The sequence below is a fragment of the Schistocerca cancellata genome, chromosome 6 (assembly GCF_023864275.1).
Source record: "Schistocerca cancellata isolate TAMUIC-IGC-003103 chromosome 6, iqSchCanc2.1, whole genome shotgun sequence".
Lineage (NCBI taxonomy): Eukaryota > Metazoa > Arthropoda > Insecta > Orthoptera > Acrididae > Schistocerca > Schistocerca cancellata.
Genome location: NC_064631.1, coordinates 652,666,204 through 652,682,128, shown reverse-complemented (window position 1 = coordinate 652,682,128; position 15,925 = coordinate 652,666,204). Strand labels below are relative to the sequence as shown.

Below are 15,925 nucleotides of genomic sequence, written 5' to 3'. Positions count from 1 at the left end.
GCTCACTGACATTACGATTGTGGGTGCCGATTTCGTAGCAGTCATAAAACCAACATCACCAATACCGTTAAGACGGGTGCGCCACACAAATTTAAAACCAATTTACAGGAATAATAACGCACTATAAAATCACTTCTCCCGTAGCCTGGTCTACACTACCCTATTGTAAATACAGATTTTGCATTGGAAGAACTGGAATTGTGATTTATAATGCTTCTTCAACAATGTACCAAATGAAATAAGACGATCGGCAGATGACCGTGTTCATTTACAGATTGACAAGGTAAACTAATTTTCAAGAAAATCGTGTTCTAGTTGAGGGCCTAAATACTAGGAAATCGAGAAATCACTCCGTTTGCACGAACCTAGGGATATTTAACTAAAGGGTTCTTAGTTTGGAAGTTAAAATGGCAACAACAGTTTTATACTATTTTAATTCATCCATACATTCTCTGAATTGGCATTTGGATATCCATGATCGGGAAGTTCCTCTGTTACGATATTAAGGATTTATTTCGTCCAACACCATCCAGGAGATATTTTATCAAAATGAGAAGCAAATTATTGATCAGTGAATGGTACTCATATTTACAAAAGCAAATGTCTTTCAAGATGTGTGAGCACATCGTTGTCGCCTTCGACTGTTGAGATTTTCCATTGATTAAGTCGACGAGTAAAACTTCGTCCTTCAGCCATTTTCCAGTGGAAACAAAACTGCGAAAACGTAGTGTACATATACAACTGTATGAATATTAATAGGAAATACTTTCCAAATGTTCTGCTAAATGTTATTTATGTGATCATGGCTTCCCAGGCCATAGTCAGGTGACATCTGAAAGCCGCAACCACAGATCTGCTGACGTGCTACGGACACAGATATTACAAGTATAGAAGACGCACAAAATACGGAGCATCTACAAAAGAAATAATTATTTTTCATGTTAAAGCAAAATTCGCTACATTTAATCAAAAATGATAAATAATATTTTATAATATTATGTTACAGTTCTATTTCTAAACGTCTGTGTCTCATCGTTTTATGTATCTTTAGTACCAGTAATATCTGTATGAGTCGCACATCATTTCCTCTGTGGTTGCGAGTATAGAGTAGTAATATCTATGGAGTGTCCATAGTGAACTGTGTAGGTCAGAAGTATCAAATTGATATTGCATCTATAGTAACCCAAAACACTTCTACATACAAAGCCTTTTAAGATTTTGTTTTCTGGCACTGAATGCTTACTTCGGCTCCATGGGCATTATCAAGTTATCTATAAACATTTGGAGTCGTTAAAGAGTATATCTATGTCTCTTTGTAATTAATAACAATCTTGTCTATATCTGTTGCAATAGTTACTCTCATAATACGTCTTTAAGTCTGTCGCTAATATCCCTGTATTGCTGCTTATCGTAAGTACAGCGTAGACGAAACTCTAGATTAAAACCTACTTAACAGCTAAGTCAACGATATTGTATGGTTACAGAGTTGGATTTCTTATCCAGCGATTTGTGTGTGGTTGTATTAAATTTGTGCCAGTCGTTTTGTTGTACTACGTATTTGAGGATGTCTAGATCCTACTGTATTGCCGATTGATTTTCATCGCACCGCCCTTTATCACACAAACGTACGTAATTACAAAAGATGCCTTTTCCATTACAACAATATGCAATACAAAAGGAAATAGACATCCACAGATACATAGCACATCAAAACGACTTCAATCTCAACATATCCGAACAATTCTATGATAAAAAGAACAAACCGATATATATATATATATATATATATATATATATATATATATAAAATTAACAAGAGATACCGACCAGACAGAAAGGAACATTACATTCCACCACCATATGTATAGGAAATATACCAACCCAACTTAACACATACAAACTGTAAACCACAATGTAAACCAGATCAAACATGCGATGTTAATTCTCCACGTAACACCAAAAGGCTCAAAACAGAACTTTTTAGAATAACTGTAAATCTACGTACGCACCCACAAAAATGCAGAGATAATTCTAAACGAACAAAATGACTTAAAACCTTGAAATTTATATTGCCAACTTTATTGAAATAACAGAACGCGATTACGGATGAAACAAATTTGCAGGCAGAGAAAACAGCAGTGAACATCAGGAAAGAATTTACTATTGCTACACACAGTTCCATAGACAAATAAGCCAACTATGTAACCATATAGCATCGTTGACTTACCTGTCAGAAGCTGTAGAACTTATGGAAAATATTAAATAAGTTTTAGTTAATATTGCTCAGCTACGATTTTCACTGTTGAGATACACTCCTGGAAATGGAAAAAAGAACACATTGACACCGGTGTGTCAGACCCACCATACTTGCTCCGGACACTGCGAGAGGGCTGTACAAGCAATGATCACACGCACGGCACAGCGGATACACCAGGAACCGCGGTGTTGGCCGTCGAATGGCGCTAGCTGCGCAGCATTTGTGCACCGCCGCCGTCAGTGTCAGCCAGTTTGCCGTGGCATACGGAGCTCCATCGCAGTCTTTAACACTGGTAACATGCCGCGACAGCGTGGACGTGAACCGTATGTGCAGTTGACGGACTTTGAGCGAGGGCGTATAGTGGGCATGCAGGAGGCCGGGTGGACGTACCGCCGAATTGCTCAACACGTGGGGCGTGAGGTCTCCACAGTACATCGATGTTGTCGCCAGTGGTCGGCGGAAGGTGCACGTGCCCGTCGACCTGGGACCGGACGGCAGCGACGCACGGATGCGCGCCAAGACCGTAGGATCCTACGCAGTGCCGTAGGGGACCGCACCGCCACTTCCCAGCAAATTAGGGACACTGTTGCTCCTGGGGTATCGGCGAGGACCATTCGCAACCGTCTCCATGAAGCTGGGCTACAGTCCCGCACACAGTTAGGCCGTCTTCCGCTCACGCCCCAACATCGTGCAGCCCGCCTCCAGTGGTGTCGCGACAGGCGTGAATGGAGGGACGAATGGAGACGTGTCGTCTTCAGCGATGAGAGTCGCTTCTGCCTCGGTGCCAATGATGGTCGTATGCGTGTTTGGCGCCGTGCAGGTGAGCGCCACAATCAGGACTGCATACGACCGAGGCACACAGGGCCGACACCCGGCATCATGGTGTGGGGAGCGATCTCCTACACTGGCCGTACACCACTGGTGATCGTCGAGGGGACACTGAATAGTGCACGGTACATCCAAACCGTCATCGAACCCATCGTTCTACCATTCCTAGACCGGCAAGGGAACTTGCTGTTCCAACAGGACAATGCACGTCCGCATGTATCCCGTGCCACCCAACGTGCTCTAGAAGGTGTAAGTCAACTACCCTGGCCAGCAAGATCTCCGGATCTGTCCCCCATTGAGCATGTTTGGGACTGGATGAAGCGTCGTCTCACGCGGTCTGCACGTCCAGCACGAGCGCTGGTCCAACTGAGGTGCCAGGTGGAAATGGCATGGCAAGCCGTTCCACAGGACTACATCCAGCATCTCTACGATCGTCTCCATGGGAGAATAGCAGCCTGCATTGGTGCGAAAGGTGGATATACACTGTACTAGTGCCGACATTGTGCATGCTCTGTTGCCTGTGTCTATGTGCCTGTGGTTCTGTCAGTGTGATCATGTGATGTATCTGACCCCAGGAATGTGTCAATAAAGTTTCCCCTTCCTGGGACAATGAATTCACTGTGTTCTTATTTCAATTTCCAGGAGTGTATTACGCAGCCAGAGAATAACAATTTCCTGTGCACTTCATCTACGATACACCGCAATACAACGCCTTAGACAGCGACAGTGTTGATGATGTGTAGCGGAAGTAAGTACTACAACAGACATTGACAAAATTGTTATTATCTACTAGTAGATATAGATATATGCACTAACAACTCCATATGTTTTCAGATACCTTGATAACGGCCAAGGAGCTGAAAAAAGCTTATAGCACGAGAAAATAACGTCTTAGATACCATTTAAGTATGACGGCATGGGTTATTTCCCACAAATTGTTATGCTTATTTTAAATAATTGCTCTAGAATGTTCCACTGCTAGTACCAATAAGATGGAGAATGGTAGTGTGCAATCGATATTGAAGATTTCTATGAGTGAAGGAAGATGAGTAAGATTGTAACAAAAAGTAAACAGGGGAAATTTCGTCCCTGAAAAAAATATCAATATGTGATTAATCACTAATTTGCTGCAGTCACTGGAAAATAGAAATTTCTCGGGACCCTTTCATTTTAGCGAACTAGAAAGAAATTTGGCAAGGGCCCTGCAGCACAGTTCATTAAAGGAGAGTTGCTGCGATACGAGAAGGTGAAGTAAAAAACCAATAAAGTACAGATGACAATCCCTTCTTCTCATTAAAAACAAAAAACAAAACAAAAAAATACAGCGTTATCTAAACCGCGATACTTAATGCAAACCAACGAAATATGTTTGCGTATATCTATGCAAATTTTCAAGCATGTTAATTCCAGATATCGAATGCAAGTTTTCAAGATGTCTAAGAGCACCGTGTACAAAATACATAAGCCGTGATAAGACGAAACCGGTCTGTACTGCTAATGTAACGACGCTGAAAGTCTGCAGTGCGCTGTAACCTCATGCGATACCACAGTCACTTCGCTTTGGAGACAATGCAAGCTGGCTTTGAAATGCTGTTCTGCGCATCCGAATGCTTATTCCATACGTATTCAAAGTGTATAGGAAGTTACGTAGACATTACTAATACAGTAACAGAAGATATACACTACTGGAAATTGAAATAAGAACACCGTGAATTCATTGTCCCAGGAAGGGGAAACTTTATTGACACATTCCTGGGGTCAGATACATCACATTATCACACTGACAGAACCACAGGCACATAGACACAGGCAACAGAGCATGCACAATGTCGGCACTAGTACAGTGTATATCCACCTTTCGCACCAATGCAGGCTGCTATTCTCCCATGGAGACGATCGTAGAGATGCTGGATGTAGTCCTGTGGAACGGCTTGCCATGCCATTTCCACCTGGCGCCTCAGTTGGACCAGCGTTCGTGCTGGACGTGCAGACCGCGTGAGACGACGCTTCATCCAGTCCCAAACATGCTCCATGGGGGACAGATCCGGAGATCTTGCTGGCCAGGGTAGTTGACTTACAGCTTCTAGAGCACGTTGGGTGGCACGGGATACATGCGGACGTGCATTGTCCTGTTGGAACAGCAAGTTCCCTTGCCGGTCTAGGAATGGTAGAACGATGGGTTCGATGACGGTTTGGATGTACCGTGCACTATTCAGTGTCCCCTCGACGATCACCAGTGGTGTACGGCCAGTGTAGGAGATCGCTCCCCACACCATGATGCCGGGTGTTGGCTCTGTGTGCCTCGGTCGTATGCAGTCCTGATTGTGGCGCTCACCTGCACGGCGCCAAACACGCATACGACCATCATTGGCACCAAGGCAGAAGCAACTCTCATCGCTGAAGACGACACGTCTCCATTCGTCCCTCCATTCACGCCTGTCGCGACACCACTGGAGGCGGGCTGCACGATGTTGGGGCGTGAGCGGAAGACGGCCTAACGGTGTGCGGGACCGTAGCCCAGCTTCATGGAGACGGTTGCGAATGGTCCTCGCCGATGCCCCGGGAGCAACAGTGTCCCTAATTTGCTGGGAAGTGGCGGTGCGGTCCCCTACGGCACTGCGTAGGATCCTACGGTCTTGGCGTGCATCCGTGCGTCGCTGCGGTCCGGTCCCAGGTCGACGGGCACGTGCACCTTCCGCCGACCACTGGCGACAACATCGAAGTACTGTGGAGACCTCACGCCCCACGTGTTGAGCAATTCGGCGGTACGTCCACCCGGCTTCCCGCATGCCCACTATACGCCCTCGCTCAAAGTCCGTCAACTGCACATACGGTTCACGTCCACGCTGTCGCGGCATGCTACCAGTGTTAAAGACTGCGATGGAGCTCCGTATGCCACGGCAAACTGGCTGACACTGACGGCGGCGGTGCACAAATGCTGCGCAGCTAGCGCCATTCGACGGCCAACACCGCGGTTCCTGGTGTGTCCGCTATGCCGTGCGTGTGATCATTGCTTGTACAGCCCTCTCGCAGTGTCCGGAGCAAGTATGGTGGGTCTGACACACCGGTGTCAATGTGTTCTTTTTTCCATTTCCAGGAGTGTATAAAATAATGAGATAGAGAACTATTAGAGAGGACAGTATGACCTGTTTATGTTACCCAGAAATCGTTACATTTAACAAAAACCTTTGTAAAACCTATGTGTCTCAACATTCTATGTACATTCTATTCGTGAATCAGGAATATTTTTATAAGCCACACTTAATTTGACTGGTGGCTGAAACCTCTTCCTGATGACATAACTAATACTTTGGAGACTACCAGGAAAACGTTTCGTGTTTCGTAATTGTTATGTTTTTTCAAGAACAGATGAACAGTTCAGATACTGTTAGAAGTTTATCACTTCACTAAGAAAGTGCCTGCGGCTGCCGGTTTTACCCCGGAACGTCGCGTTACCCTCATTAACCGCATTAGCGCATGTCCAACAATGTGTGCAGCTGTCCCTTTTTTTCCAGGGAACAAAATTTATCGTGAGTACGACTTGCAAAAATACGAGTAATAGTCAACGTCTGACGTATCAGCTTTAAAAAATAAAGTGGTGTAATTAATATTTTGTTTATGTGAAGATAAATGTCTGCAGTTGTGATACACGTTTGAAATTCCCGCGCCATCGTACCACGTACACCACTAGAAGATCCCAAATAAACTGCGGCAGCCCAGTGATGGCATAAAGTATCGTATGGTAATTGCCTTGCATGTTACGAGAATGATTTGGTAAGTCTGTTGAATTTGGATGAAGTTATGGAACACTTCTGTTGCGCCTACATTGTTGATAGGCTTGATTATTCCAAACATTGTATGAAGAATTCAACAATTTACAGTATACAGTTCATTGTTGACAGTCATCTGACTTGGTCAATGTTCGACTGCGACAAAAAATGAAAAAAAAACAAGTTTTATGGTGTTATTAAACATTTTCATTTGAACGGAGAGGCTGCCACACAAATCAAAACAAAATTAGACTACGTTCACACGGACTCTACGCCATCACTGATGACCACTTACTTTTGGATTAATGAATTCAAACGAGGTGGGAAAAGCACCGAAGACCGGCCGTCCAATTGAGATCACCACCCAGGAAACTAACAAAATCCATGATATGGTAATGCAAGACCGATCCTTGCTTAGATGTGCTCTGTAGGTCAAGGAGCGATCCAAGATGACTCCTTGATATTTAGGGTGAGGATTGAACTTCAGCAGGTAGCCCAGATATTGAAGTATATTCCTCAAGTTAAACATCATGGCCACCTGCTGAAGTTCAATCCTCACCCTAAATATCAAGGAGTCGTCTTGGATCGGTCCTTGACCTACAGTGTACATCTAAGCAAAACATATACTAAAATCAAAACCCATAACAACATCCTACACAAACTCACAGGAATAGGTTGCGGTCCCTCTGCATCTACTCTCAGAACTACAGCACTTGCCCTAATATACCCAGTAGCTGAATACTGCAGTCCAGTATGGCTTAACAGTACCCATACAAAGAAGATAGAAGTCCAGCTGAATGGCACAATGAGGAATATATCAGGCACCATCCAGTCTACTCCTCAGAAGTGGCTACCGGTACTTTCTAACATTCCACCTCCTCATCTTCGAAGAGCATTAGCACTGATGAAAGAATGGCATAAGTGCTGTGAAAACCCTCTCTTGCCAATACATGAAGATTGTCTACACGAAGATCCCAGGCTGAAATCTCGGAACCTTTCTTGGGCTCTAGGAAAGGAGCTGGCCAAAGATAAGTTTACAGTAAGTGAAGCATGGTGCAGCGACTGGCTGTCTTCAAACCCAGCAGGTCTGGACTTATGTCGGACCCAACCAAACAACCCACTGGTTTCAACCTACCCAGGAAAATCTGGACATCACTTAAATGGATAAGAACCCAACAAGGCAGATGTCAGTTTTGGAAGCACAAGTGGAAGTTTGCTGATAGCCCTCTCTGTGACTGTGCAGACCTGCCTCAGACCATCAGCCACATCGTTATGGATTGCCACTAAGAACGTTCAATGGAGGAGATCTATCAGGCCAGTTTGGAAGCTTTGGAGTGGTTAAGGGTTCTGGACATACATCTGTAATAATAGTGATGTTACTCTGGATCGAGGTCTAAGCCTGTATATGTTTGAAAATATGTAAGTAATTGCACATTGTATTTTGTAACAACACACTGAATCTTCGAGCTGTACGAAGTATATACAGGGTGTTTCACTAAATGTGTTTACCTCTGTAAGTTACGAAGTATTAGGCGGCGGAAATATTTATTGCGGTAGGTCACCATAAGAAACGTTACACTGCCTGTGGAGCTATGAACATAGTTTATTGTGTTATTATGCAAAGAATTACAGCAAAAAGTTACAATTTTATAAATGGAACAATAGTTGTTTCGATCATGCACCGGAATCAGTAACACCAGCTGTGTATACATTAATTTAAATTACATTCGTATCACTTACAGTTTGGGAGCTGCATCCCTTAAAAGTTTCAGGGGCAGAAGGGGCCAGATACCACACAAGCTGCGCATGTGCCACAGGAACAGAGGAAGAACTGCTAGAAGTGAGGAGAAGGAGGTGTTTGTTTCAGCTGTAGTACACCACGATCCTCATGTCAGCTTTCGAGCCGTTGCTGCAGTCGCTGGTGTCAGTCTCATATCTGTGTGGCGTATACTACACGGCCACAGGTTTCACCCGTACCGCCTGTCACTGAACCGGGAGCTGCATGGGAACGATTTCCGTGAGAGAGTTACATTCTGTGAAGGGGCCATGCGTAATTTCACGCTGGAGTCTTTACAAGGTGTTATGTTCTCTGACGAGCGCACGTTCACTAATGATGGTGCAGTGGGTCGCCACGTTCACTACTGGGCCGCAGACAATCCTCGCTGGGAACGACCAGTTGATCGTCAAAGTACGTGGTCTATTAATGTATGGTCTGGAATCCTTGGGGATGAAATCGTCGGTCCACATTACTTCCCAGGTACACTGACAGTTGAGCTACATCGCGCGTTTATAGTCGACAGTTTGGGTGGTCTCTTTGAACATGTGAGTTTACACACGAGAGTCTATATGTGAATGCTGCACGATCTTCACCAGGCCATTCTGCGCGTGCTGTTGTGGAAGAACTAAACAACACGTTTGCAGGAAGGTGGTTGGGGCGCCTGGTCCTTATTCATGGCCCGCAAGTTGACCCGAATTAACACCATTAGATTTCTTTTTGTGGGGATATCTAAGGGGTTATTTTTACTGAGCCCACATCCCCAGATGGTCTAAAACGGAGCATCGGGGACGCATATCGCTCCGTGACACCGGCGATGTTACATCTCATCCGAAGATCCTTTAGAAGGCCATTGCATTATGCATTCAGGAACATGGACACACATTTGAACATCTCATTTACATCAACTTCCCACCACCAGAACACCCATCACCCACCACACAGCCATTTGTTATGTACAGCGTATGGTATCTGCCCCTAAAACTTTGAAGGGTTGTAGCTCCCAAACTAAGAAGTGATAGGAATGTAATTTAAATTGATGTATACACAGCTGGTGTTACTGATTCCAGTGCATGATAGAAACAGCTATTGTTCCACTTAAAAAATTGTATCTTTTTGCTGTAACTCTTTGGATAGCACAATAAACTATGTACATAGCTCCGCAGACAGTGTTACGTTTCTTATGGTGACCTACTGCAGTAAATATTTCCGTCGCCTATTACTTCGTAACTTACAGAAGCAAACACATTTAGTGAAACATCATATATATATATATATATATATATATATATATATATATATATATATATATATATATAGGCATCTCAGCAGAGTGACCAGCAGAGTGACTGCATAATATCCTTCATGAGAATTGAATCTTTGGCTTCCTGTGAAGAAATCTTCTAAAAATGAGGAAGTGACAGTTGCTGTGAACAAGCATTTTTTTCGGATGGGATCACTAGGTCAAGCATATCTCCTTCAGTAGAGGCTACGTCGAGATGTAAGGTGAATTGTTTACGAAACAAACATTTTTCCTTGCTTTTTCAGCCAAACCTGTGCAGCCACCCTCGCATGCCAGTCAAGACGTCACGTTTGCCTTGTGTGTAGCTAATACGAGGCGACGCTGGAGCAGCGGCTGACCTGATGGTGGCGGCACCGGTGCCGAGGTCGAAGGCGAACTCGAGGTGTCCGGCGGTCATGTAGACGGCCATGAAGTCGCCCACGCCGTCGGCACGGTGTCCGTTGTAGAGCAGCACGCCGTCGGGCGCCGCGGGCTTCAGCGTGATCTGCAGGTCCAGCCACGAGAGCGCAGAGCCGCCCAGGCCCGGGTACCGCAGGTAGCTCGACCCGTTGAACGCCGGCACCTGAGAACAGCGGAAAGAGGGAGACGTCGCGGCACCTGTCATTTGGTGTGGCTCACACATGGGCTGCCGATGCATGATGCAACTTAGCAACTACGTCCAGAAGTACTGTATCCACGTCTCGCCCTCCGCCTTCATTTACTCCGGTATTTTGATCATGGCTGAAGTACAACAACGGTTACAGAACAGCACGTGTAATAGACGGCCAACCAGTTGCTATAAATTGTCGTTTTCAAATAACCTTTACACTGGTTTCGGCTGATTTTAACCCATCTTCCTCAGGACGACAGACAGACTTCACATTAGCAATCAGGCAGCAAAGCTGCCTCCACATGACGTGTGTCGGCAACTGGTATACGCACGCGTATTCAAATACAGAGATACTTGAAGAGGCAGAATACGGCACTGCGGTCGGCAACGCCCATAAAAGACAACAACTATCTGGCGCAGTTGTTAGATCGGTCACTGCTGCTACAGTAGCAGGATATCAAGATTTACCTGAGTTGGAATTGGTGTTATAATCGGTGCACGAGCGATGGGCCACAGCATCTCCGACGTAGCGAGAAAGTGGGTTTTTCCCGAACGACCATTTCACGAGTTTACCTTGAATATCAGGGATCCGGTAATACATCAAACCTCTGACATCGCTGCGGCAAGAAAAAGATCCTGCAAGGATGGGACGAACGACGACTGAAGAGAATCGTTCAATGTGACGGAAGTGCAACCCTTCCACAAATTGCTGCAGATTTCAATGCTGGGCCAACAACAAGTGGCAGCGTACGAACCATTCAACGAAACATCATCGATACGGATTTCGGAACTGGAGGCCCACTCGTCTATCCTTGATGACTGCAAAACACAAAGCTTTACGCCTCGCCTGGGCCCATCAAGATCGAAATGTCACTCTTAATTATTGGAAACATATTGCCTGGCAGGACGAGTCTCGTTTCAAATTGTATCCAGCGGATGGACGTGTATGGGTATGGAGACAATCTCATGAATCCATGGACCCTGTATGTCAGAACGGGACTGTTCAGGGTGGTGGAGGCTCTGTAAAGGTGTTGCGCGTGTGCAGTTGGAGTGTTATGGTACCCTTGATACCTCCAGATACGACTCTTACAGGTGGCACATACGTAAGCATCCTGTCTGATCACATGCATCCATTCATGTCCATTGTGCATTCCCAGTTCCAGCATGGCAATGCGACACCTCACACGTCCCATTACTTCAGAGTGGCTCCAGGAACACAGTTCTGAGTTTAAACACTTCCGATCGTCACCAAACTCCCCATACATGAACATTATTGATTATATCCGGGATGCCTTACAACGTGCTGTTCAGAAGAGATCCCCATCTCCTCGGACTCTTACGGATTTATGGAGATGGTTCAAATGGCTCTGAGCATTATGGGACTCAACTTCTGAGGTCATTAGTCACCTAGAACTTAGAGCTAGTTAAACCTAACTAACACACACATCCATGTCCAAGGCAGGATTCGAACCTGCGACCGTAGCGGTCTCTAAGTTCCAGACTGCAGCGCCTAGAACCGCACGGCCACTTCGTCCGGCATTTATGGAGAGCCCTGCAGGATTCATGATGTCATTTCTCTCCATCACTACTTCAGTCATTAGTCGACTCCATGCCATATCGTATTGCGACACTTCTGCGTGCTTATGGGGGGCCCTAGTCGATATTAGGTGTCCTTCTGAGGAAGACGGGTTTATATCCGTCGAAACCATGGTAAAAGTTATTTGGAAATCACTGTTTCTTGCAACTGGTTGGCTGTCTGTTACACCAGCATTTATTTACTTTTATTTTAACCAACAAGTAATATTTTGGTAATGACAATAATCCCGTAAAAGGCTTCACCTAAATTAAAAAAGAAAAAAGGTACGGTAACATGATGAAACCATTTATTTATAATTGAGACGTTCAGAACCCAAGCGGACTATCTTCAGTTTTGAAATGCGCGAGTAATAACATAGTTACGTTGCGATACTGAATACCTGTCAGTGGCCAAAAGACTACTTGCACAGTTAAATGTTTTACCGCTAGAATGCGCTGTCGGCTTTGACAACGGAACATTTTACCAGTGGTTTCACTGGTCAAACAGAACAACTCCGTGGCTCCATGACAGCCGATGTTCAACTGACTTTAGTCTGCTGTTTTGCAAGTGTTACGTGTTTTCAAGCTTTAGAGTGTTTGGGTGTAGCGTATTTCTTATGTACCTTTTTTATTTCGATCAAGAAGTTACCTACAACGAGTGAATACAGCAGTGAAACAGACAATTTTGGTGACGGCTCGGACTCAGATCCAGATTTCGTACCAGTTTCAGATTTGGACGTAGATTCTCATATTTATTCATTCTAATTACGGCGAAAACCAAAGATTGTAAACAATTTAGGCTGTAATGTCCCAAAGGACACCTGCGACCGTAGCGGTCTCGCGGTTCCACACTGCAGCGCCTAGAACCGCACGGCCACTTCGGCCGGCATTTATGGAGAGCCCTGCAGGATTCATGGTGTCATTTCTCTCCATCACTACTTCAGTCATTAGTCGACTCCATGCCACATCGTACTGCTACACTTCTGCGTGCTCATGGGGGGCCCTAGTCGATATTAGGTGTCCTTCTGAGGAAGACGGGTTTATATCCGTCGAAACCATGGTAAAAAAGAAGGACGTAATGGATCTCTCGAAGTTCATACTTCTTATTAATCACAACTATTATAAAATCCTGAAGACTGCAAAAGCCTGCAAGACCAACATGTCATTGATGATGACTGCATCACACACGCAGAGCGGAGGCAACGCACAAAGCTACAGTTTTTATTTTAGGCAATTTTTCATTTCTACTGAAGGCACTTTGTATTTGTACTTTAAGTACTGTTTTAATTACTCACATTATCTCTTGTGATTTTTTCATATAAAACGGTCTCACTTTTGTGTATTTGTTTCATACAATTACTTGTACACAAACCACTCAAAATACTTTCTCAATATCTTTCAGTTGACAATATGCTGACTCTGTATACAAAGTGGCTTCTCTTATGGGTGAGAGACACACGGAAAATTTCTTCTCATATTTAGAAAGCGCTGGAAACATAACTTCAACTGAAAGAAACTAAATGAACTTATTGTAAATGTGCTGAAAAAATTATAGTGTTTTTTATAAGCTAATAACTTTTAACTGTTTGTACAGAACATTTTCATTTGTTGGAGTTAATCAGACGGACTTCTGAACGCGTCATACAAATCCAAGCACATTAAATAACGTTGGGCAGTAATTCGCTTGGACGTTACGTATAGAAAGCGGTGTGTTGGTCTGGAGGGAAACCTCCTATAGTGTACCGAAGGTAGCTCAGTATTTCATTTCCGCGTGAAATCAGAGAGAAATTGGAACGCTCTCGAACAAATGTCAGTAGACCCTCTGCAAGCTGCAAAGGATGGCTAAGTCAAAGCGGAATCCCCGTAGAGGTCTGCAGTGCGAAATTTCTATTCATCACGAACCTCGGGAAAAAGTATCTGTAGTTTCTTAACCGTTCATGTTAAGAACTATTTATTTTATTAATATGAGAAAGAAGGTAGTGTAGGATAGAACCCAATGAGCTGGCTCCGTCAGTTGCATTCACTATTTTTCCATTCATCAGCAAAATTAAGGATGTCTAATGCCACTCAAAGCGAGGAAGCATTACGTTTATCGGAGAGATGAGTCAGTTTCGGCGTCGGCCCTGTCCTAACTTAGAGTAGTTACTCACTGCCCTGGAGGCAGATCACATATATGACCGCTGTATCGCTGCCCTAGAAATTTTTATTTCGGGGCTAAATTAGTACTTTCGAAGAACTAACACTTTCGGACATCGCTCTAAGTATCTGAAATAGCATCTGAAGAGCGACAGGTAATCAATTCCGCAATAATTACACGTAATTAATGTGTAGTGTAGGATGTGACTACTGACTGTTTGGATATAATTTCTGATTGCAATGATCCGTAGAACGACGGTAGGTGCGCATTCTCGTATCAAAATGCTGCTTCGACATAACTTGTAAGTGATTCGAGGGCATGATATCGTATATGCAAGAACGTCTGACGCTTTATCATGATTGTTCAAGCACGCAAATGACGGACTGGTGGCGTGTTCTAAGTATTAAGGCCCGATCTTCTGCTACAGCTTTATAATGCTCAGGAGGGCAGGCGTTTTGTTTTAGAACATTTGTTTGAAGTCCCGCGTGGCAGCGCACGTTTCGTTACACACTATTTTACAGTTTTATACATTCCCTAAATTCAAATGCGTTTTTCATAGTTCTTTTAGATTCTATAGACGGCTAACGAATGGATTGTTAATTTCCGTAGTGAATACCTAATTTGTGCTGAACATAATGATTAACATGATTTATTCAAGTGTATTTAGTCGCACGCAACGAAAGGCATTCGTCAGATACATATGTCTTTCTTGTGTTGTTGTCAAAAACAATTGGTGGCAGACACGACTGTATTTATCAATCACTTTCTAGTGTAAGCCGCAGATACTACGAGAACCATGTGCCTCTTTATAAAACTAGTGGCTCATTTACTTACAATCTTTCAATTCGTAGCTATCCGCTTATACTCAAGCCACCTCTTTTTACTAAGATTACAGCAGTACTAACGATGTGGAAGAGCAGGATTGTCCTTGAGTGGGGAATCGACGACGCGCTAATATCTCTGGGTCTGACGCTCTCACGACAGATTTAGATTTTACTGACAGTGAAACAATCCTCCAGTTAAAGAGGTATTACGGTGGAATTAACTAGTATTTTACAACATCCCTATGAGACTTCTACCTTCCAATCAATGTGAAATATTTGTGATATTTACTAACTTTATGACAAAAATCTTAAAAGTTGACTGGGTGTTTAGTGTAGAATATTCACCTTTCGCTACCTGATCACGCAACAAGGTTTATAACAACCCACAGCTATCGCCCGATATAGTCTATAGCTGTCCAGCGCGTGGGCGACACGGTGCAGCGTGGCTCTGGGACGTATTTCACATTCCTGTTGTCGCCATTCCGTTTTAATGCAGATTCATTGCACGAAGAAAGTGGTACCAACAAGTCAAGTGTCCTTTCACCGCTAACGTAAGCCGTGGCAGTGAAGTGGGGTGCAAGTACGTTCCAGTCGATCGCATAGAATCAGCGCAGTAACATCGGATCGATGTGGAGACGTAACACATTTGCAGAGTGGAGCTACTGTGTTTGGTAATGCCCACGCAGTGAATGAAGTTACCCGATTTGTTAGGACTGAGTGGTTACAACTAAAATTTAGCTACTCACAGAGGTCCATTGTCGGCTGTAATTATCGCATGGCAGCGAAATTCGGTAGATATGCAAATGTGTTAATGTGAAACTGATTTACGCAATAAAGCAGATTAGTTCCAACAGTGGCCGCCATGCGC

General features: G+C 44.2%; 1 protein-coding gene across 1 annotated transcript in view; it reads right to left on the bottom strand.

The window, feature by feature from the left end:
* The window catches only part of LOC126088464 (pikachurin-like), a 1,041,406-nt gene that overhangs the window by 89,481 nt on the left and 936,000 nt on the right, over positions 1-15,925 (bottom strand). Inside the window, exon 9 of the mRNA XM_049906606.1 lies at positions 10,271-10,494. Within this exon, the coding sequence (XP_049762563.1) occupies positions 10,271-10,494 (224 nt within the window). The remainder of the gene's footprint in view (positions 1-10,270; positions 10,495-15,925) is intronic.